Here is a 23,633-nt window from a genome sequence, read left to right on the forward strand (position 1 = left end):
GGCCTTTGAGTCAATTCTTGATTGGACAACAGAGATTAAAAAGAAGTTATTCACTTTCAAAAAAGAAAGTCTCCTTGGCACACGCCACTGATCCAATCTTGCATGTGTTGCATGCTCTGTGAAAACATGTGTCTTTAGTAGTGAAGCAGAAAGATCAGTCAGGACACATTGGACTATTATAAATATTCCTCTGCTGATACGAGACAATGACCTATATCCAGTGTCCATGCTACAAGATATTTGCTAAATCTAACAGTCTTTGCTCTTTATCTGTGTCGTACTGCTTCACTGTTGTGATCCAGCAACAAATGTGAAGCAGCAAGTAAAAGCTTTGATAGAGATTATTTAATTTCTCTATGACACTAAATCTTTACTCAAAACACACTTTTCATTGTCTCTATTCACGAAAGAATGCAAGTCAACATATCTGTTTGTAGTTTGACAATTCTTCTTAACGCCCTTCTCCAAGATGCTGATGGCAATGAAGCCCGCATCAAACGTACATTTAAAACAGATCCACATTCCTCTATAATCTTCAATTCGCAGAGGAATATTTTCCACCTGGGCTAGTTTCCAAAAGAAGGCATGCCACGGTACATTCCCAATAAATATGTGCTTAACGTAGCTTGTATCCTATTAAGAAATGCAACACAAACTTTGCATCCATCTGCTTCCAACTTGGATTGATTTCTCGTAGTGGTTAGGTCTGCTTAGCCCTGATTGGCCACAATGCTGCCTGGATAATAGATTCCATCGTTCTAGTTGTGAAGGGATAAACTAAGTCAACATCAATGAATCAAATGCTGTCAATGATACGTGACGTCTCTATCTTATAATCACCACGAAAAGCTGCTTTGGAGCTGTTCCAATGCATCTGTTCTCTCGCTGACTATTTCTGAGGGAAAGTCATGCATCTCTGGTTTATCTTGGTCATTAACAAGTGTTCACGTTTGATCAGCGCTAATAAAAAGTAATAAGTGCAATATTTGGCCCCTCAATGGATGTCAGATCAAATGTCTGGGGAATAGATGGGAGATTTGGAAGAGATGAGTTCATGTGGGAAGATCTTGAAGTTGCGGAGCTCTGTGGGCCCCCTCCTCCTTTGCCTCATCTGACAGTATTGATCCAAACCTTATGAAGGATCGCGTCCTCATTACGGAGAGACGGGGGAGCCCAATAGGCAGACAACTCCCACAGACAGGGGTGGAATAGAAGGCGGAGCTTAGGCAGCATCAGGCAAGTGATGTAATGACGACCTCAATGACCTCAGGAGGCAGAGCAGAAGGAAGCCAAAGCTCCTGTGGGTGTGGAGGTTTACTTTAGGCCCAAGGGACTTCTGATCTGGCTCCCTGGGAAGCCTCCCAGCATCGCAGACGGGGAGAGGCACAGAGAGGGAAGCTGCCCAGCAATGACAGATGTAGAGACAAATGGCTTGTGGGATTCCATTAGCTGTGAAACTTACAGTGAGGGAGGGGATGCCAGCACAATTACAGAAAGCCATGCCAGGGCTGAAATATAGGTCAGACTCAGGCCACAACTAATGGCCCTCAGTTTTGGACTTGGGGAACCTCAGAATGTATCTTTGAGCACCGGGTCTGTGATTCTGGAGAAGGTTGAAGATATTCAAACTGAACAACCAAACAAATATATCCTTTTTGTCATGAACAGGCACTGTCAGGGAACCCATTCCAACAAGAACCATTAACCAGTATGTGGCAAACTCTAGAGAGCCTGCTGCTGAGGGTAAATTAGCCAGAACATGGCGACAACAGTTCTTATCAAAATAATGTGTAGCGCCATTCCTATTCCATTCAATTCCATTCCTAGATGTTGCTTGTTGCTCATCTACAAGGTCAGGTTATCGCACAAGTACGGATCTTTCCCAAAGAATGGACAGCTAGCTGGCTGCAAGGCCAGAGCTACGCATATATGCTGTGTAGTTTTGCATTAATTTATACAACTGGCTACACACATAACTAACAATACTCTAGGCATCTTACTGGAGGATACATCTAGAGGGCACACCAGAGAGCTAAACAAGAGGCATGATCGAACTTGTGAAAGTTACTGTTATGTTAATTCTGGGTCTCAGTGGCCAAAGGGGCAAAATCCTGAGCCAGCTGAGACAACTGTTGGCTGATGGAAACAACACACCATTGGCACCGCCCCCACTCAGTTCTTCCAACAGTTTCCCCGCTGCTCAGACGTGACAGTCCCGTAATTGTTTCCACTTAGTTTCAAAGGTTTCTACGTCAACTCCAGAAAATTCATTAAAATTAATTGCAAACTTGTGAACCTGATCGTGGTCAGCTTGACTTTAACACTCTCTGCCATTGTTGTCCCTTCTGCTGTGTTGACTGTCACATCGCATCTGCATCTACAGTGCCTCTACTGTGTATGTGTGTACTGCATTACCGCATTCATTTCTTCAGGACATGCACAGCCAACACGCCAATCAGATGCAAGAAACACCTGGCAGCCATTGGACACAGAGTTAAAAGCAAGTATGTTTCTGGCCTAAGGAGACATTTACTGACAATGTAAACAAAAGTAATGGAAGGGAATCGATTCCAAGCTGACCAACATTTTGTTCAGCCAACACCTATTTCCTATTTGTGGTCCTATATGATCATTTTACAAATATAAGTAATGGTCAAAGCTTCCCAACTTTTAAACCATATGTGAACTACGATAATTGGGTTACTTAAAAAATGTGCTCTGTTTCCTTACAGCTTTTAATACTCTCAGCTTTTTCTATTACAAACATAAGGCAGATGGTCCTCCAGTTTTGAACTACATCCTCATTTTCACTTCACTCAACAAGTCTCTCACACGTAAGGACATTTTAACCATCTGAACATCAATCCATATCAGGAAAATTACAATCCCAGATTGAACAAGCTTCAAATTCAGAGTGTGGTACGGAGTTTTTAAGACTCCACCTCATCATCAGAGCAAGAGCTGACTGCAGCCTCTTTTGGTTGGTCTGGATCTCATTACCACCCAGGAATCCTCAGCATGCAACTTTTAAAGGCACTGGCTCCTAAAGGCTTCGGCTCCCACTGTGATGGGACACGCTGGCATTCGTGCCTCCATAACATCAGGACTCATTCACATTAAACACACGCACTCACACATTACACACACACACACACAATCTCCTCCCTTATTGCTGCAACAGTGACACAGAGTCCTTGGTGTAGGGTCATAAATAATACCCGGCTATGTAATGCCATGAGCTTTGTAGAACATCATACGTATTTACAGCTATAGATAATGAGTCGATAATATGTGTATGAACAGCTGTGCTGATATTAAGTCTATAGTATATAATAATACTGACAGTGAGTGGGTATAGAATAGGAGAGTAGAGGTATCTGAGGTCAATCCAGGAAGTAAAATTATACTAAAAGTCTGTCGACAACCAAACTGTATCCATCAAAGTCTCCTCATGCTGTCATCAACTATAAATGTAATAAAATGAATGAAGTAGCATTGCAACATAACCAGCCATAAACTGACCAATGGTAGTGTTACACCCTTTTATTCAAGCAGGCTTTCATGACATCATTATCACATACTCAGCAAGAGACACAGGAGACTCCTATACAGGGTTATGAGTTTTCCTCACACTTCCAGCCGACAACTGACCCACTGACTGTGGAAAAAAGTGGAGGGCCTAATTTTTCAGAGGCTCTTGTCCTCAGGTTGTATATCACTCCTGTCATGCACGTATGAAAGCATATCTGACCCAGTAAGGCGGGAATGCAAATGAAAGATCCAGCCAAGTGTCTAAACTTAAAACAATAACACTCCAGAGAGGAATTCAAAGCATTTCGCTTATGAAAGATTCTTCCAAACTTCTAGGACACAGTACATGACTTCATTTTGACTTCATTTTTTCCTCTCTTGCATTCTACCTATCCTCTCTTTCCTGTCTGCGTGTGACCTGGGACCTGGACCGACAGATTCAGATAATGGGGGAATGGGGCATTTGCTCTGCTTCTCCCCCAAACTTCAAAGAAAGGAGCAGAAAAAAAACATCTGGAAGCCAAGAGATCATGCCGGGGACTTGGGAAGAGCAGGAGTCTGGCATGCAGAGAGAGATGGAGAGTGGAGGAGAAAAGGATGGATCAGCAGCTATGATAGATGGAGGAGTCAGAGAAAGATGATGTCTGCTTCTGATTAAGGTCAGGTCAGATATAAAACAGGCATTGACATCTTCAGGTATCACTCTAATAAGAATGTATTTTATAAAAGCAGTGTCCCCATGTGCCTCTAAAGCCTGCTTTCAATTAGATCCTTAAAAACAAGCCCTTTACCAGCCCTGGGATATAACCCTGCCCTCAAAAAACACACAGAGCTGTCAGGCCTACTAAGAGCCTCCATCTACAGTGAAGGGTGTCACCACCCACCCAGCCTGCCGGCGTTCAACCACCCTGCTGCATTTTCTCAAAACCTACCGCAGCTCTGGTTGGGAAGCAGCTGAACTGTGGCTGATCGTTTTCTCACTCTTTTCATGCCCACGTTGGCTCAATTTGCCTGCAGGGTGGGTGGCACTCTTGCCAGGCTCTCATCTTTATGCTAAATGTGTTTTCATTTGCTTCCCGCTCTTGGATTTATGGTAGCCAGAACAGTTTCTTTTTTACAGTTGGGTGCTTATAGGGGCTAGCCACACAGACCTTTAAGAAACTGATGAAGACTTTGCTTAATATCTTCAGTCACCAGTACTAACCATTTTCACATGGTGGGAACAGCATGCTTTGGAGGGGGAGCTCAGAAGCTGGTTAAATGTTGTAGCTGTGTCTTGAGGTTGTAGATGTATAAACTTTGTGAATCTGACAGTTGTCATCCCCTTTGATGATAAGCAACTGAGAAGGGAATGAAGCTACATTTCAAGGTCCTTCCTATCTTACGTTATCATTGAATGTTAAAATAACCTTATAACCAGCTGTGTTAATTACTTGATTGTGATTGGTCAAAACCCTTGAACAATGTTGTTATTTCTCTCTCTCTCTCTTGACTGCTGCTGGCATTATAATGTATAATATACTGTATTATATAATTATCTTGCTATATTATATTTTGTTAAATTACATTACTATTCTAAGTACAACCCATGGTCATATTACATACAAATATTCTTCTATTTATGGCTTAATTTGTCATTACCAACCATAATCACACCATGTCAACCTGTCACTACTGAAACATTTTTTAATACTGCCTGTAATTACTGCTATTTAATTTAAATTCCATTTGTAACATTGTATATATCTAAATTGTATTCTAGCTTTATTTATCTATTTTATTTGACTTATTTTTATTTTATTTTATTTTTTTATTTATTTTTATGTTATTTTTTTTTATTTTTTTGGGGGGTTTTTTTATTTTCATTTTGTACTTATTGAAACTTCTTTCTTGACTGTACTTATGTCTGGGTTGCTGTAACAACAGAATTTCCCCCCCGGGGGATCAATAAAGTAATATCTTATCTTATCTTATTTCTTGAAGGCAAAGTGTTGCTACTGACACATGACACATGAGCTAAATGTAAAAAATGTCAACTAAAGTAAAGAAGACAAACACAAATCAAACACAACTTAACATGGTATAGACTTAAGCAATGTTAAAGGACCAGTTGAGTGGTGGTGCAGTATGTCATACTTTAAAGTTATGGGGCAGAAGACCTTAATCAGGAGATGTTGTCACGGTTAAAAATGCAGACAGAAAAACACAAATGCTTTGACTTTGATGTGAATGAAAATGTAAAGTTTATCATCACAAAGAGCAAAAAAGGAGAACAACTCTTAAAAATCTCTTAAGGTGCCCAACTACACAAGAACTTTAGAACTGGAAAACAAGTCAGCACACTAAATGTCCTTTCACAACTGTTAATATAGGCAAAGTAGTTCACAAACCAGCTGCGGATACGTTTCAGCAAAATGCCTTCCCAAGCATATGCTGCTGATTGCTCACACCTGAAGCCACTGATCATCAGGAGCCAGACTATAAGAACAGAGGAGAAGCAGCAGCCAGTGCCAGTGGGCCTTTGGCTCTGTCTGTGCTTGGTGCCTGGTCGAGTGATATTCCTTCTTCGCAAGGAGCATGGTTTCTCGAGGCCTTAGTTTATTTCATATTGTGGTTAAAATTGTTTGGATTCGAATTAAGGTATATCAGCTTCTCCTTCGATAGTGCTCATTGTGTTATTTAGTTAGTTAATAAATAAGCCATTTTCTTTTCCCAGCTCCAGTCTCTCTTTCCAATCCTGATATTGTTTCTTTATGTTGTTCCCCTCATCCCCTAGCACTTTGGGGAATGTAACACTTGTAACTCTTTCTTTTCTGTTGCTGATCACTTTAGAAGTGTTGACATAACAATTAGTCAGATGTTCTACATTCATTCTGTGTTCATCTTGGAACAAAGGGTCTATAAATTCTGTAAAATTCACCAACATAAACAACTGCAGCACAGAAATATAGCAGGCATCACTTACTGATCCCCATAATATACAGCCCCATGAAAGAGGAGCCCTGCTGAGTCTAGCTGTTATAAACCAACATGAGTAACAGATCAAGAATACCAAGAGATCAACATACCAAAGGCACAACAGAAATTAATTCCAACAGAATTAGACTGGATTAGAAATAGATTAGATTTAAGCGTGTAATAGAACACAGTGTAAGGAAAAGTTGCTCGGATCTGATGGCATTACTCCCAAGGGCTTACCTGGTTTGGTTGGACACTTTTGGCACTTGTTTAGACCCCAGGAGGCGCCCACACTTCCACAGCAATCATCCTGTTTGGTAAGTCCTGGCAGAGGCTTGCCACACTACAACAACACACATCTGTGTTACATCAAAGAAGTTATGAAAATGAGTGTTACATGTTTGTGCATGCATGCTTGTTTGCGTGCAAATGTGTGTTCACTGGAAACGACATAGCTTGTCAGTGTGTTTGTGTCGGAGTGTGCGTGTATACCTATCTGCAAGGACACAGAGAACCAGACACATATGAGACTACTTAGAAGGAGGAGGACATAAACACTGCGACTCAAGACCTGCTATGAACCTTCTAGCGTGCCTTCATTTAGGCACTTGGCTAATTGTGAAGGGAGATTCCTATCAGACCTTACTTATTGGATTTTTTTGGCCAACGGAGATTTATGAAATTAAAGAGGCAACAGAGAGGCATTCTTCTGAAGAACACTGAACTGGCATACTGGCAGGAGAGGAGGGAAAAGCTTTTCTGTGTTCCTTTTTTTTCTGGGGCAGTTGATTGGGAGTTACGAAAAAAAGGTTATACCTAGAAGCTTTAGTTTCAAGCTCTCTATGAAACCAGAGTATAGAGAAAGCTGCAGCTCAGCACTAACAAACTTGTTGAAGGGGGATAATCTGGCACAGAAAAATGGACTGAAGATAGTGATGTTATTGTAACTGCAAGCCTGAAGGCATTAAGTCACATATGACTACCTTTAATGGCCAAGCAGACAGGTGTACACTTACACTTTCACTTTCATAGCTGTCTGTTGGGTTGTCCATACATTGTCCAGACTATTCAAAGAACAGTTCATCTCTATTGCGTGTGAATGATCCTTAAAGTCTTCCTATTTAAACCACAAAGAGAATCAGGTGTGGTGGTTTTTCAGGCCAAATCTTTAACCTCTGAACAAATCCCAACTCATTAAATGCCACTGAAGGAACATGAGCTGACCAGGACAGACAGAGCTCATAAATCTTGTACCTGACATAAATCAAAGCCACATAACCACTTCCTGTTTGAGGCAGCAGGTCTAGCAGAAGGTGATGGGTTGGGAGCATAGAGTTACATAAGCTGTGGTAAAACAGTACAACACTTTTCCTTGACTTGTTTCAACACCTACAAAGGGGAAGGATACGCCAGGTGGCTTACATCAGTGAGTGTTGACAGTGAACACAGTGTGCTTTAACAGCCTAACACAATACCTGCCCGTCCACTGTTTCCTGAAAGCATCTTCCCACATGTCCGTTCTGATGGTTGTGCGGTCTGGCGTGGCCATAATGTCCGTTCCCATTTCCATTTCCATGTGAGTGCGTCTCATGCCCATTCCCAGGCTGGGAGCGCTGCTGAACAGAGTGAGCCCCCTCTGGAGTGGCCGGTCTCTGCCCAGGCTGGACCCGAGCTACTTGGTGGATGTGGACTTCGGCCTCTGGAGGGTGCTGGATGTGGACGTTTACCAAGGATGGGTGGAGGGACACTGCAGAGGGCGAGGCCAACAGTTTACACAACTTAGTGGAAAGTTTATATTTTCCAAGTGGACAGATCCTTGACAGAGGGATAAAAAAATTTAGTTTTCACTTGCTTCATCACCAAGTTATGTGATCTACATGAGAAATTCCCAGCAGTAAGGACATGTTAAGATACCGCAAGACAACAACAACAACATCATAAAAAAGAGTGGGATTCTCTGGCTTCAATCAAATCTTCTTTAAGACCAAAAACAGAGCTTTTTAGGAGTTAAAAGATGTTGTAATGTAGAGAATGAGCTCTTTTGTCCATTTGACAGAGGGGAAGCATCTATCTTCAAGGAGTGCCAGGGTTTTTTCCCAATATCCTGACCCACTCTCATAAATCATAGTCATGCAGACAGATTGCAGGGAGAGTCCAAAGAGAAAAAGTAAGCCTTATCAGGATTCTGCACGTGAAACTGCCTCCATGAATATTTAAAGCTTTGGATCATTTTTGTGTTGTGACAAGAAATTTAAACTTTGGACTCCTGTTATTTATTTATGATTGTATCTGAAGTCTCATTGAAAATGATGGATAAAAGATTTCTAAGTGGAATTTCAAATATCTAAAATGAAGCTTCTGCTTCTACTTACTGTCAGACAGAGCGAGAGGCTGAGCCAAATGTGATGACATAAAAAATGATATCAGAGACAGGGATGGAAAAATGAGCAGATCCTTCTTCTTTACATTCTTTCTTATAACTTCATGATGCTGCTTTCGTCTGTTTCTAATATCCACCCCTGCTTAATAAAACGCAGCATCGTGCAAAAAGTACGAGGACTTCTACTGAGTCATTACCGCTTATGCTCAAAATAGAGTCTGACCTCCACTGCTGCTGGCCTCATAAGCCAGAGCACTCTGATAAACAGTGCACAAAATAATTAATCACATTCATGCAACTTTAGAAGAGGATTAACTGGGATTATAAAGAGAAGTTGAGAAATTGGCAAAAAAATTGAAATCCAGTATTTGAAAATGACTGTTCTTGTCTGAGTTGAAATGACCAACGCAAAGACCTCTTGACTGTGCTGACTTTTGGCAGGAGCAAAAGCCAGGTCATCCATAACTGAACAAGCTAATGATGCTAGCAGTGTTACACCATTTTAAACCTGCCTTTGTTTGAGTTGCAACAACCCAATGCAAGATAAATACTTTGCAGACAGTAATGAAATGTGAGTGTAGCTGCAGTCGACAGAAATCAAGAGTACTGTTGGATGGCATGAACATTTTGAACATTTTGTTTCACTCCTTAGTGTGAACTAAAGTGGAAGAAGCTACTGTGACGTCATGAAGATATCCATTTACTCTGGTTCCAGCTGCTACAACTACTACTATCCACCTCACCCCTATCATCTCTCTCTTTTCATCTCCCTCTATCCCACTTTCCAATCCCAACTTGGTCGAGGCAGATGGCTGTCTAACATGAGTCTGGTCCTGCTTGAGGTTTCTGCCTGTCAAAACTTTTTCCGTGCCACTGTAACTCGCAAGGTGCTCTGCTCATTGTGGATCAAGATAAGATAAAACAGAGTCATGTCTGTAAGATGGGACTGATCTTATCCTGTCTTGATTTTGGGTCTTTGTTAATAATTTAAAGGAAAGGAAAGGTACTTTATTGATCCCCAGGGGGGAAATTCAATTTTTTCACTCATGCTATTTTGGACATGCTACACATACGGTTTTTTTTGGTATATACATACAAATGCACACACATGCAGTGAACATGCTTAGGGAGAGATGTCAGAGTGAGGATACTGCCATCAACCAGCGCACCCCGAGCAGTTGGGGGTTCGGTGCCTTGCTCAAGAGCACCTCGGCAGTGCCCAGGCAAGTGAACCAGCACCTCTCCAGCCACCAGTCCACTTGCCAAACTTCGTCCATACTGGGACTCGAACCAGCGACCCTTCGGTTCCCAAGCCAAGTCCCTATGGACTAAGCTACTGCCATCCCCTAACATAGAGTATGGTCTAGACCTGCTCTGTTGGTAATGACTCTTGGGATAACATTTGTTGTGATTTGGTGCTATATAAATAATTAATGATTGATTGATGGTTGACAGGCCCTGTGTTAGCGATAATAGATAATTAGGCAATCATGTAAAGCCACACACCTAAAACAAACCCAAGAAGCAACCTTCAGTGATGAAAAATGAAGCCAATGTAGAAAAGAGTCCACACAGAATTATTTTATCCATAGTTTAGGGGTTTAAAGAGTCTACAAGTCAATATCCTCCCATAAGTTCAGCACTGTGTGATTACCTTGCTGATTGGACAGCGGTAGAGTGTACATAGATTGAGAGGGAGGTTTTGGACCCTGGTGGTTGCCATTGTTGTGAGGGTTGGGTCTGGCAGGGGGCGGGGCTGGCAGGTGGCAGAACTTCCCCGTGGAGTTCGACGGACACCAGCACTGGTCTCTGCCGATGCATCGTCCTCCATTAAGGCAGGGTATCTGACAGAAGACTGTGGGGAGGAGGAAGAGAGAAAAAACAGGGGTGAGTGTGATGAAGAGGGAGGATGAGGAGATTAATTTGTGCATAAAGCATGTCACCTTTAACTGCACAGATTTATGCATTGTTGTGCACAAGGATGTGGTAATAAGAAACAGAAGTGTTAGCCCTCTTAGGAGAGGCATGTGGTGAGGCTCCATGTGGACATGCTTTGTTTGCAAACAGTTAGTTTAGCATAACCTGACACCTCATTCAACATGACATTTATAAAGGTTCAGCTCTGTCCTGAAGGCAGAGCCAGGGCACTGCCCCTCAGGCTGCACCTTTTTTATTGGCATGTTTTGCTTCACATCAATAATTACATACTTCTGTGCAGGGTGATGAGTGACGGTTACTTCTGTAAAGATTGAAAAAATAACTAGAGCCGGGGTATGTGCGAGGAATAGGAAACTTCTAAGACTATCAACATCTTGTTTCAAACTTCAAAGAGGGGCAACCAGCTTTTGATCATGTGAGTTAATCCCAGAACATGCTAGGTTATAATTTGATTTATAGTTTTTAAAGCGATTAACTATGAGGAGAGAACGCGAGGAAAGGTTGGCAGACGACAGATGGTGTTTGACAGAACTGCTTAGACACCCCTTTCATTGGCCTTATCTTTTGGCATAAAGGATGGGTACCAGCCCAACACCCTAAATACCTGAACCTGCTCCTGTCTACTGGCCTAACTCAAAACATCTAAGACTGTAAAATAAAAGAATCCATCCAACCATGACAAATAAGAAAAGAGAAGCACTTTGGTGCAAGCTCTGAACTTTTCTAGTTCATCAGTACCACACACTGCAAATATGAGAGCTTCTTTATAAGACTGCTGGAGGTACAGATGGTCCACATGCTGTGAGATGAAAGAGGACGCTAGTGATGGAAACATGCTGTGAGCCGCATCCTCGTCGTCTCATTGAACAGACGGAAACACACTAACAGGGTGCAAACAGGGAACAGAGAGACGCTGGACAGTCTGGATGGCATGTCGGGAATGAGCTCCCCTGTCACAAAGTATTAACAAGAGCGAGACTGGAGGAGGGAAAGAGGGAGGGATGGAATAAGAATAGGAGATAGAGAATGAAGGGGATTAGGGGAGGAAAATGTGAATAGGGTCGATTGAAAACAGAGAAGAGACAGAAGGGAACAGTGACGATAAACACAGTGAGGAAAAAAGTTTTGGAAACACAGACAGAGAGACAAATCTTTGGTGTCCTAAAACACACACAGGAAGGCCTCCAGTGATTAGACATGCTGACTAAATTATCAACTCAAGGAGGTCATTAAATCCTCTCTACGTGGGCTGCAGGTCTGCACCGGTCTGCGTCAGTCCAGTCCCAAATCAGCATGGGGCAAGAACTATTCTTAGACAACAACCCCTCTGTTGTCTCTGAACACTCTGCTGCCTGTCTGCCTGTCTGTCTATCCGTTTAACAAGCTCTTACAACAAAACAGACGCACACACATGCACACGCTTCTCACTCAATAAAATCCCTTCTACCCAATCTAATATCAGGCTTTATGGTAAGTGCTGTACACAGGGTGCGTATCAAGGGAGCCTGTTGTAATTATCCATCCAGATTTTCCTGCACCGTGCAGGGAACATAACAACAGCATGAGATAACTGTTTGCTGTCCACTTGACATTCCTTGACGAACACGCACACCCCAAGCAATAACAGGATGCAAGCCTAAATGGAAAGCAATCTCTTTTTTAACACCCTCTTTAGCACATGATTTGACATAATGAAGGAAGATTCCTGCAGAAATAAAACTGGGGCACAAAAACAAACCAGGGCTCAGGAAGAAGTGGAGGTGCCAGGAATGTAATCTTGAGGACAGTCTCTGCCAGGACACTGGAGTGTTTAGAATATCTAGACCGGGTTCCAAGGCCCCATTAATGGGCACATAAATCTGCAACATCAAGCTGTTTATATATTCATAAGTCAGCTTGGTCCACTAGTGCACTGAGGAGGAGGCTGGTGCATGTTTGTGTGCCAGTTTTAGTTTGTTTTCAAGTGTGTTGTGACTAGAGGACTTGTACAAATGTGTGTGTAGTAGCTGCACCCTCTAATCCAAAGTAGTAATTAGTCTGAACCTGAGCTGCAAGGTCAAAACTGGTGAGAAAACGACGAAACATGCCAGGGTCCGACCCTCTCCTTGGCGTTGACCGCCCCTATCCCTGCCCCATAGACACTCCTGTGTGAATTTGGAGCAAAGCCCCCCGGATAAATGGAAGGTTTAATGTAATCCCTATAAAATCCTGTTCATGCTGCTACTCTTTCTCTCTTTCTGCCTCTCCCTCTCCTCTTTCATTCTTTCCTGCTCACCCAGGGAGCACGTTAAATGGTTAACGGCCGGGCCGACTGCGAGGTGCGAACCGCAAAAAGATGGGGCTAAGTGTTGGGAGCGTGGGACCACCAGCTCCACGTGTGTGTGTGTGTGTGTGTGTGTGTGTGTGTGTGTGTGTGTGTGTGTGTGTGTGTGTGTGTGTGTGTGTGTGTTTGTGTGTGAGAGAGGGGAGGGAGATTAGCCCCCTCTTACAGAGCCTGTTTTAAACTGGTCTACCCCTTTCTCTCCTGCTCTCCCTGTTTCTCTTTCTCTTTGTGAGTTTTTCAGCAAAGCTCTCAGCTTTAATCTAAACCACTATGCCCCCTCTCTGAGCGGGCATTCAGATCAGACAGCATGCCACCAACTGGACCCGTTTCTGTCAAGCTCTCCCCATAAAAAGGAACCAGAGAGAGAAGGATGGAGACACAGGGGATATGTGTGAGAAACAGCAAGTGGAGACAAGAGAGACAGCAAGAGAGACGGAGAAGAGATGTAAACAGAAAGGATGCCAAGCAGATGACAAAGATGATAATCAGGGGCCCAGAGTTGACACTCACAGAGTCTGAAGCCCTGGTTGTTTGGCTGCTGCTGCTGCTGTTGCTGTTGTTGCTGCTGCTGCGTGTTGTCACTGTAGACTGTGGTGATGTCTCCCTTCTCACAGCTGTTGTAGCAACGCCCGCCGCTGCACACCCTGCGGCACAGCATGGGAGTGAAGACGATCTTGATGCGGTCCAGGTTGGAGGTAAGGTTGGCCCCTGGAAGACAGACGCACACTGGGGTAAGAAGAAGAAGAAGAAGAAGAGGCAGCAGAGACAGGCTGGAGACGAGCTGCATCCTTCCTCCTTCAGTCTCACTGTGACACACTCCCCGTCCGGGCAAAGGGAGGTTTATAAGTGTGCGAGGGTGTGTGCTGACGGCTGGCCAGTGGCACGCTGCAGCTGAGTGAGCGATGTGCCACAGGCCAGGAAATAGCGGGAGAGAACACTGTTAGGTATCGGGCCAGCATCCAAGCCCTTTATCTTTGTAAAAGGTGTTTTGGATGTGTGTATGTGTGTAGAAGACAAAGAGCGCATGATGTGTAATGTTGGGAAGCTGTTCAACAGCCGTTGCTCTGCTACACGGCTGCAAAACAAGAGTCTGAAGAGTAGACAGCTGTGTGTGCTGAATAGCGGAGGAGAGGATGATGAAGTAGTGTAAGGAGAATAAAAAATTAGCGAAGACAAGATCACATTTCTTTTTTTGTTGTGGGTGAAGGCGCCAAGCTTCAGTGCCTGTCATGTCAGAGAGGTGACAGTGCAGATTGCAAAAGATATCAAAGCATGTATGAGTGCAAACACACAACAACACACACCATGCAGATTGTAGAACAGCAGAGTACACACACACGCATCCTTACACACTGAATGCAGCCCTGATATAAATCCTGTGTCTGTCGTATGTGGGTGGACAGTGAAGAAGAAGGGAAGTGCAGCCTGGGAAGCTGCCAGTTTTGTTTCTTGTGGCTAATGTTCCATTAAATGATGACGCCACAGGATGTGTATGTATGTATCCTAGCGTCAGAGGAATGAGCCAGAGTGGGCTGTGTCTGTTTTGACGCAGCTGGAGAGAGTGGAAATTTTAAGTATGCATGTAAATTGAGAGCAGAAGCTTGTGTTATGATATTGATTTCACATTATGCAACAAATATGTTTTGTTTGTTTTCTTCTTACCTGCAGGTAACACTGCATTGTTGAACTGTCCATGTCTGTCGTTGGTGGGCCTGTGCACGTTGCTGTGCCCGTTCCTGTGTCCATGCCAGTTCCTGTTCTCACTGTTGTGACCGTTGCTGTTGGGTAGAGCGTTTGAGGTGATGGGCCCAGAGGATGACGGATAACGTTTCACAGTGCGGGAGGTCCCGGTCTGCTGAGGGGAGGAGTCAGGGGGTCCCCGTCTCACTTGGGTCCTGTCAGTCACATCATCACAAGACCATAAACACATGACCTCACGCTAAAGCTAATGTTCCACACACATATACACACTGAGATAGATACACCCATCAGCACTGTATGTGCATCACCATGAAATCCATTCGACCGTGGTCAGTGCGTACAGCAGAAAATAATATTCCTCAGGGACAAACGTGCTTTCTGAGGTCATCGCCTTGCTTAATTGATTTTATAGAGGAGATGATATGATTTGAAAATAATTCAGTTTTAATTAAACTAATACAACCATATCATTCTTTAAGTACATAGGGTTTCTAGACTAACATCTGCTGTAAGTCAGAGAGCCATGACCCTTACTAGTTAATGAAAGACTGTTTTACTTTAAAGGTATTTCGCAATAGTAACATTTTCAGTGCTGATTAACAAAAAATAAAGTATCAGGCAACAAAAAGGAGTAAGACTTGCAGTTTCTCCCTCTCTGTGCTTGTGTTGCCGGTCTTTTTGCCACAGAAAAAGTGTGTTTTCCAACCATTAGATCTTCCCATTAGGACTAATAACCCATCCATCACCCATTGTGTCTGCTTGACTAGATTATGAACTCCCTGTTCTGTCTGACTTGGCTAACCAGGGAGCAACATCCTGAGAGTTGCACCGGGCCGGAGGAAGTATTAGAACTAGGGTCGAGGAACAAAGCTCAACCAGGGCTGCGAGGGAGCACGTTTTTTTTTAAAGTGAGCATTTGATTTGGGTCAATTACTGAGGCTGTGCTGCTCGACCTGGAAGCGAGCTCATGTGAACGACCTGGGGGAGGCGCGTGCCTCTCAGACAGACAGGCAGGCAGACGGGTTTGCCTCAGCTCTGTGAAAGCTGGTTTCAGGCCTGCAAAAAAAAACACATCTGGATCCCACTGATCTGCCCTGACACACAGTCAGAAGAGCAAGAGAAAGATGAACCGCGCCGGATAGATCAGAAGAAAAGATCTACAAAGCCCACCTGTGGCCCTGTAAGGTAATTGAGGCTGTAATCAAACCTCAAATGAGGATATAAACCATGAATTACCATTTATTATGTGTGGTTTTCAGCCACACACCACGTATTTACACACTGAATCAGCTCTGTCTTCCCGCAGACACACAACAATAATCAGGCAAACAAACACACGTGTGCATAGAAAAATGCATACGTGTACACACACTTGCTTACACACACACACCCTTTCCCAGCTGTGCTAGATGTAGCACAAGCCTATGCATGTCTTTTTATTCACAGCGTACAAACAGCAGTCCTGTTTCCAAGGGCAACAGGACACTTAATAAGAAAGGAGAGAGGGAGACAAACATTTGATAACAGTCTCTCACGTCATCTTTTTGAAAGATGACAGAAAGCATCTACAGCAGACAGCTGCTGACCCAGATCCTGGATCTCCAGGGCAGATCCTGGCAAGAGGATGTGACATAGGGAGACAAGAAGGTGCTGGTGTCAAGGTGGTAAGGACTTACAGGAGGTGGCTAACCCAGCTACAACATCAATTCTAAATCATGATTGGGTTTTTCCATGGTTTAAAGTGACACCTGGCCTGCAAGCATCCTGCCTCACTTCCTGGGCTGAGCCAGATGTTGCACTGTCTGCCTCTCTCCCTTTCAATGGCAAAGCGACTTCCTCCCAGCATGAGCTCACCGCCGCACTCTCTGCCTGCAGATCAGAGGGCAAGGAGGGCAAGCACAACTCAATCTGAGCGTTTGATGTCATCATTAGGAACTTCAAGGCCCCTGCGAGCCAAAGAGGAACCATCCCCCTGCCTTGTTCTGGATGAGTTGAAAGCAATTCGAAAGACCTCTGCCAAGATCACATGGAACATGGTTTCAACAGACATATGGAGAAAATGTCAGGGTATCAATTGATGGCCATACAGTATTAATCAGGAGAGTGCAGATAAGATCAAATAAAAGGTCCTCAAAATTACAGTGACAATCACTGCACTCACCTTCAGACTGTCTGCTTATTGTCTTGTTTTTACGGCATGCAAGTTGGGTTAGCAGCTACAGTAATCTCTGTAGGCAATTTCAACCAAAAAACAGCATGCAAGTGTGTGAAGGACAACTTTAGCACATGCTAACAAAACCATATTCTAAATCTTTACAGATGAACTAGCTGGTTTCTCCTTCATCATTATCAGGATACTAAAATCCCTACTGATACAGCACTTTTCAGCATTTCTAGCAAAGTCTTTGACTAGTTCTAAACAGCAAGAGTAAAGTTAGCAGCTAGTGTAGGCAAGAAAAGACCACAGTCTAGCTAGCCACATTTTTTTTCACAAGAATAGATTACCCCATTTATATTGTTATGTTTCAAATGTATATAAGGTTACTTTATGTATTAACTGTGCAAAGAAGATTGCAGATTATATTTTGGCGGCAACTAACTTCACAACACTGCATGTGTGTCAGTCTCAATACGCACCATTCACACAAAAATATATGGTAGAAATGAGTGCAATTATTCACTAACAGATTAAAGGTGACATATCACGCTTTTTTCATCAATATATATTGGTCTAAGAGGTCCCCAAAACATGTCTTTAAAGTTTATGCTCAAAAAAACACTTTGAAATCAGATTTTGGTCTGCCTGAAGAACCCTCTTCTTCAGTCCTCCTCAGAACACTCTGTTTTCTCTCTGACCACGCCCCCTCAGGAAGTGGATGTGCGTCGGCTCTCCAGCACGTTGATCTAATGTTTACATGTTGGCTGAATATACACAGCTGCTCAGAGATCGCGTTACTTCAACCCTCTGAATCTGATCCAGAATCTGATCCTGACGGAGAGGCGCCTGTAGCAGGACCTTTCTGAAGGATTGGTCACAGATTTAGTGTTTCTTGTTGTTTTATTTATGTAGACGTGTGTCTTGGTACACAGCTACGAACATGTAGCTATGTGGCTATGCTAACTAGCGCTAGCACTTATCCATGATAAATAAAAATCATCCACTAGATCTTCAAATCTGCAGACGTGGGGAGTAAAACCGACCTCTACCAGAAAGGCAGCAGGACCTTTCTGAAGGATTGGTCACAGATTCTGTGTTTCTTGTTGTTTTATTTGTCAGTATGTAGATGTGTGTCTTGCTACACAGCTACAGCTACGACATGTAGCTATGTAGCTATGCTAACTAGCGCTAGCACTTATCCATGATAAATAAAAATCATCCACTAGATCTTCAAATCTGCAGACGTGGGGAGTAAAACCGACCTTTGTGTTTATTAAGACAGCCTACAACTAGCATGCCTCCCTCCTAAGCTCCTTGTTAGCACACATTTGTGCAGGGAATGAAAAACGGGGGAGGGATTCAGTATTATTTTATACAGTCTATGGGCTGAACAAGCTCCGAGCTCTGACTCCGTGACAGACCGGATATTGTTGTTACGTAACAAAAACACGGAAGTCTGAAACGGCTCGTTTCACACACATTTACAGAAAGGTGGAGAAATCAAAACAGGGGCAGAATGGATTTTTTTCATTCTCGGGGGGTTTGTAGACATGCCAGGGAAACATATTTCAGGTAAAGAACCATTAAAAAGTCAATTTTGCATGATATGTCACCTTTAAATGTGATGAACCTCGCTAGTCAGCTGGTCAAATTACAAGTTTGTTAAACTAGTTTTAGATTTTTTATCAATGTTGGCCTGAAAGGAATGGCCACATGTTGTGTATAAGATGTAGCACAGATTCCTGCCACTAGCTGGGGCTGCAGCCACAGTAACTGCTGAAATGCTATGGTGGCCTTCTATCCGAATGTAAATAAGCATAAGGACCAGGTGGCATCTCGTAGTGTGGTGCAGTTTGGGAGTATTTTGAAGTAGGAAATTGAGATAAAGTTGTATGGAGGCTGTGTCCAAGCGGCAACCTCCGGTCTCGAACTATGAAGCCCATGCAGAAGTGTTATAAACTGCAATTCATCGAGAATCCACTTTAGGCTGGCTGCAGAAACACCAGAAACCACATAGACATGAATGGGGAAAAGACGACCTTTGCAGCATTAATAATAATAATACTTTCTCTATCGGCACACACTGTACGGTGGGTGATTTTTTTTTTTTCTAACGTGATGGTTCAGAAGATATTAAGATTACAAGTTTTTGCCCAAATTAGGACATGAGTGACGTGACTCCCGGTCGGGAACACATAGCTGTTGGCTAAGAGGCTCAAAATCCGCCCCTTTATATCACTATCTTCCTGGTTGAGTTCCGCATTTCCAATATGGCTGCCGCCGTCAATTAGCTCAAAACGGCTTCTAACTCGACTTGGGCAATGCATAACAAACACAAACATGTGGATGTTAACCTGTGGAGAACAAAGGGCAGGTAGTGAGAAGATACATCTTTTAGCACTTCCAAAACCCCACAATGTACATCTCATCCTTGACAGAAATGTAAAAACTATTATAAATCTAGCTCCTCTGTATAGCATTTCAAGCTACAGCACCTGCTAACAACTTCACAGTGACAAAAATAAATGAGAAGTCTTTGTCGTTTGTTCACAAGTATGCACAATATCTAACTCCCACAGAAGCTAACCCAGCCAAACCATAGGCTGTGAGGGAGACAGGCAAGCCCAGTTGCCTAGCCTCTAGTCTCAAAGCTAAGCTAACCAAATTCACCTGGTTCTAATTTCATTATCAAAAAAAATATACATGACATTGATCTTAAAAGTCTCCTCTCATTCTCAGAAATGAGATGATTAAAAATAATTATTTTTATTCAATATGCTGCCAATTACCTGAGAGAAGCTTTATGGACAGACATGATGTTGAAATTATGAGACAGAAGTATGTTCCAGTGTTTAGACACTTTGATTACATGAAGAAGATTAATTTGCATATATCACTAGCTTAAATGCATGACATGTATTATTTCATGCTCAGAATATTTGCTCAATAATTACATTCAAAGAGAAACAATTATTTCTTAGTCACCGATGAATCTCTGTCCAAACAGTTGATCAAAGCCTCAGTTCATATCTTATAGCAAAGAAAAGCTCCCAGCTAAGACATAAAGCCTTTGGCGCTGTCCACTCTCCCTGATCGTCATTCATAGCACATGTTCAAAGAGCAATTAGGACACAACCTCATCACATCAACGGAAATTACAAATCACTGTGATGGCCAAGTATGTACACTGTGCATGAAACGACTGTGAAGCTTCCAACGTGTTGCAAAAGAATTATTTGGCGGCCAGTCGCTTTGTTACTTTGAACTCATCACAGCATTACAACATGTGAATATTAGCTCTTCTAAAGGCATGACAGGCAGTGTGAATGGCAGTTGGAGCCGCGCCTCTTGACCCAGATGAGTTGGAGAGCAGGCACACGTGGAGTACAAACAGCACACAGTCGAGCAAAAACTCAGGCCAGCAGCAAGAACTGGAGGATGGTCAAGTAGGTTAAAAGGGCTCTGAACTTTGAGCTTCTGCTGATGCTGTGCACAAAGCATGCTGTTAATGTAAGCCAATGAAATACACAAGCCAAACACAACTCCAGGTGAAGTTCTGATGAAAGAGCATTGGTCAAAGGCAAGGTTACAGGGAGAAAGTAGGTTAGTTGGTTGTATTTAAGTGCCAGGAAACCCTTGTAGTGGCTTGGAACAAACTCCTTCCCATCATCCAAGTGTCGGCTGTGTTGATTCTGCATCTTGCCCACTTGGAAACAGGAGCCTCTTGGATGGATGAGGATATTTTTGACTTATCTGATGATCCCACGTACCTCAACATTTAAACACAGACACACACACAAACATAATGACCCAGATCTTCCGGGACTGTTTACATCTGAGAAGTTCTCCGGAGCCCACTTAGAATGACTGAGCCCAGCAGTGTTTATGTGAAGCACTGTACTGTAATGTATGGGCCATGGTGGATTCATTCGCCAACAGTTTACTCTCTGGAGAGCTTCCATCATCCTCTTTCTTTATAATGATCTATACAAAACAAAACATATTTGTTGGCCACGACTAACACATTTCAAACAGAAACCAGGTCTCCCTTTTCGAAGCTTTGGAGATCGAGCTGGAAAAGGTGAAAGACTGATATTCAGTGTTTTTTTGGGAGCATTTGGAACACACCACTTCTATACTTGTGAAGCTCATTTTTCATTATGATTTGTTGAGAATACCAGAGTTTGAACCCACATCTAACAGCTCAGATTATTGGCTTGTGACAGCTAATGCAGAAAATAGACTCATTTTAAAGGGTTGTCTAGTTTTTGGATAGAGTCATTTGGCTTTGAACAGCCTGTCCAAACAAGACAGTCTGACAGCAGGCAGAAGTGTCTGGCATGAGTATCCCAGTCTGGGTCACACCGAACAACCTGATATCTTCCAGCCTTCACACTTTTTTCTGTCACGGTTGTCTTTATGTTGGACTGGACAAGACCTCCAGAATGACGAGTGGCAAACCATTGGAACCACTGCTAGGTTTACGACAATCAACAGAGAGTTAGCTTTATCCTGCTGAGAAAAAAACAAGTCATTATTCTTTATATTTAAACAAAATGTTTCATGGTTCCATTTACCTCTCTCCAACACAGAGTGTCCGCCAAAAACCAGCATTACATAAGAACTGCACATAATTGGGGCAATTTGAAGGCTACTTTCTAAATGGGAAAGCAAATGACGGTCATCAAAGAGCAAGTGTAAATCAAAGTTTACACTCATTCATCTCATTCAGTGGAAGTGTTAACGACTTTTGGTGATTTCAAAGCTTGGGCTGGGACCCGCAGATCATCACTCTAACTTGAGGCAACAGCAGGAATCTTAAAAAAGTTGTGCAAACAGCAGCTGAAACAATGAAAACTTTGTACTGCAGAATCACGGCAAACACTGCTGGAAACAAAGAAAGGAAGATTTATGTGTGTTTGGAACCTGCACTTTTGCAGTCAAAGAAGGAGGGCTGTGTATTTACAGCAGCAATAGTTGAGGAGTATAGACAGTTTACAATGCCACTAAGCAAATTTGACCATTCCAGAGTTTTTCTAGCCACTGTAAATTTGGATTGTGAATATACCCTCAAAAACTATCAGACATGATAGATCAAAGAACAGCTCATTTAGCTGTTATGATTATTTCTCAAGACTGTGTAGGTGTGCCAGCTCAAATTCTGATTCCCATCTGTTTGGATCCACACACATCAACAGGATATCTTACAATTGGCTGATCTGGCTTTATACGTTGGAGTCAAATGAGTCAGAATCAGAGGAGGAAACAGAAGCAATGCTATCCAGTAGTTAGTCATTTCTATCAGTGACTGAGTGGTGAGCCATAAAATTCTTTCTTTTAAGCTGAGATGCCTCCATTTATTTCCAAAATGTGCGATGCTAAAAGACAGCATGGTTAGCTAGAACTATTAGTATAGGACTAAAAGTCCTCCAACAACATACAACAGTCACTGCTGAAAATAGATCACCAATGGTCCGCACTAAACCTCTGCAGTCAAAACATATACAACTGTGATCTTAATCATGCCGCATCAGTATTTCATGAAATTGAAATAAATGTCCTGGACCTTTAATTGTCGAGTGTCATGTAGAAAACAGATACATAGTTATATCTGCTGTGGTTTTGACTCCAGTGATTTTAAGACTTCTTTGCCAGTTGGAAAAGAAACAGTTAACAGAACTTTCCAAAATACTATATTTTTCAGAAGAGTCACTATTAAACTGGGAAACACCTACAGTGGACAGGGATGATTTATCTTTCTCCTCTTGGTATTAATTTGAGAAGGTCATGAGGGAGATGTTTTTCAGCAAAAAGCTTAACAGCAGATGTTGCAGACTTAAGCTTGCAGACAGAATGAGAGTGCAGACTGTTGAATCTTGTCCCAGGAGGTGTTATTCAAGAACATTAGCAAAGACAGACACACTTGACTCTTGTTCGTGTTTTGCTGTACAAAACCCAACCTTGTTATGAATCTCATTGACGTCCCAGACATTAACTACGATGTAGCTATGAAAATAGAAAACATTTTGGATTAGCAGTAAAGATACAATCAGGCTGACTTGAGACCATGTTCCAAGTGTGATTTCTCTGCTTTAGAATTTGATTTAGTAAAAAGTCAGTCTTTATATCTGATATTTGATAAGAAATGAATTACTTATTGGATATTTAAAGTCTATCATATTTGTACTCTTAAATTATTGGGTTGTTTTTCATGTTTGGGATACTTCTTAGCCATGGGGTAGAAAACAAATCTGAATATGGTACATCAAAACAGCCTTGGTAAAAGTCAAAAGGTCGGTAAAGGTCAAAATGCGGTATTTTAATACTCCTTCTATAACCTCCAAATACAGTAACACATCTGAGTTGTGTTGGAGGGACTGTGGGTTAGTCGGGAACTTCACCCATATATTTTGGGAATGCCCAAAACTTAGTGATTTTTGGAAAAACATCCAAAAAGAACTCCAACAAATCTTTGGGATCACATTTTCTTTAAATCCTTCTCTCTTCATACTCGGCATAACCCCTGATAACATTAAAGATGCAGACTTAATATCTTTACTAAGAATTTTGCTTTTAATAGCCAAAAAAACAATTACAATGTCCTGGTTGAATCCGCTTCCTCCCATCATTTCGCAATGGAGAGG

At 42.5% G+C, this 23,633-nt stretch overlaps 1 protein-coding gene across 2 annotated transcripts in view; it reads right to left on the reverse strand.

Annotated features, from left to right (window-relative positions):
• Positions 1-23,633, reverse strand: part of LOC117806685 (latent-transforming growth factor beta-binding protein 2) — a 105,027-nt gene that overhangs the window by 45,844 nt on the left and 35,550 nt on the right. For both annotated transcript variants that reach the window (XM_034675688.1, XM_034675687.1), the window contains 5 exons: positions 14,793-15,025; positions 13,641-13,838; positions 10,524-10,724; positions 7,965-8,236; positions 6,730-6,832 (listed from right to left, as the gene is read on the reverse strand). In XM_034675688.1, the coding sequence (XP_034531579.1) occupies positions 6,730-6,832; positions 7,965-8,236; positions 10,524-10,724; positions 13,641-13,838; positions 14,793-15,025 (1,007 nt within the window). The remainder of the gene's footprint in view (positions 1-6,729; positions 6,833-7,964; positions 8,237-10,523; positions 10,725-13,640; positions 13,839-14,792; positions 15,026-23,633) is intronic.

The sequence above is a fragment of the Notolabrus celidotus genome, chromosome 22 (genome assembly GCF_009762535.1).
Source record: "Notolabrus celidotus isolate fNotCel1 chromosome 22, fNotCel1.pri, whole genome shotgun sequence".
In the NCBI taxonomy this organism is placed as follows: domain Eukaryota; kingdom Metazoa; phylum Chordata; class Actinopteri; order Labriformes; family Labridae; genus Notolabrus; species Notolabrus celidotus.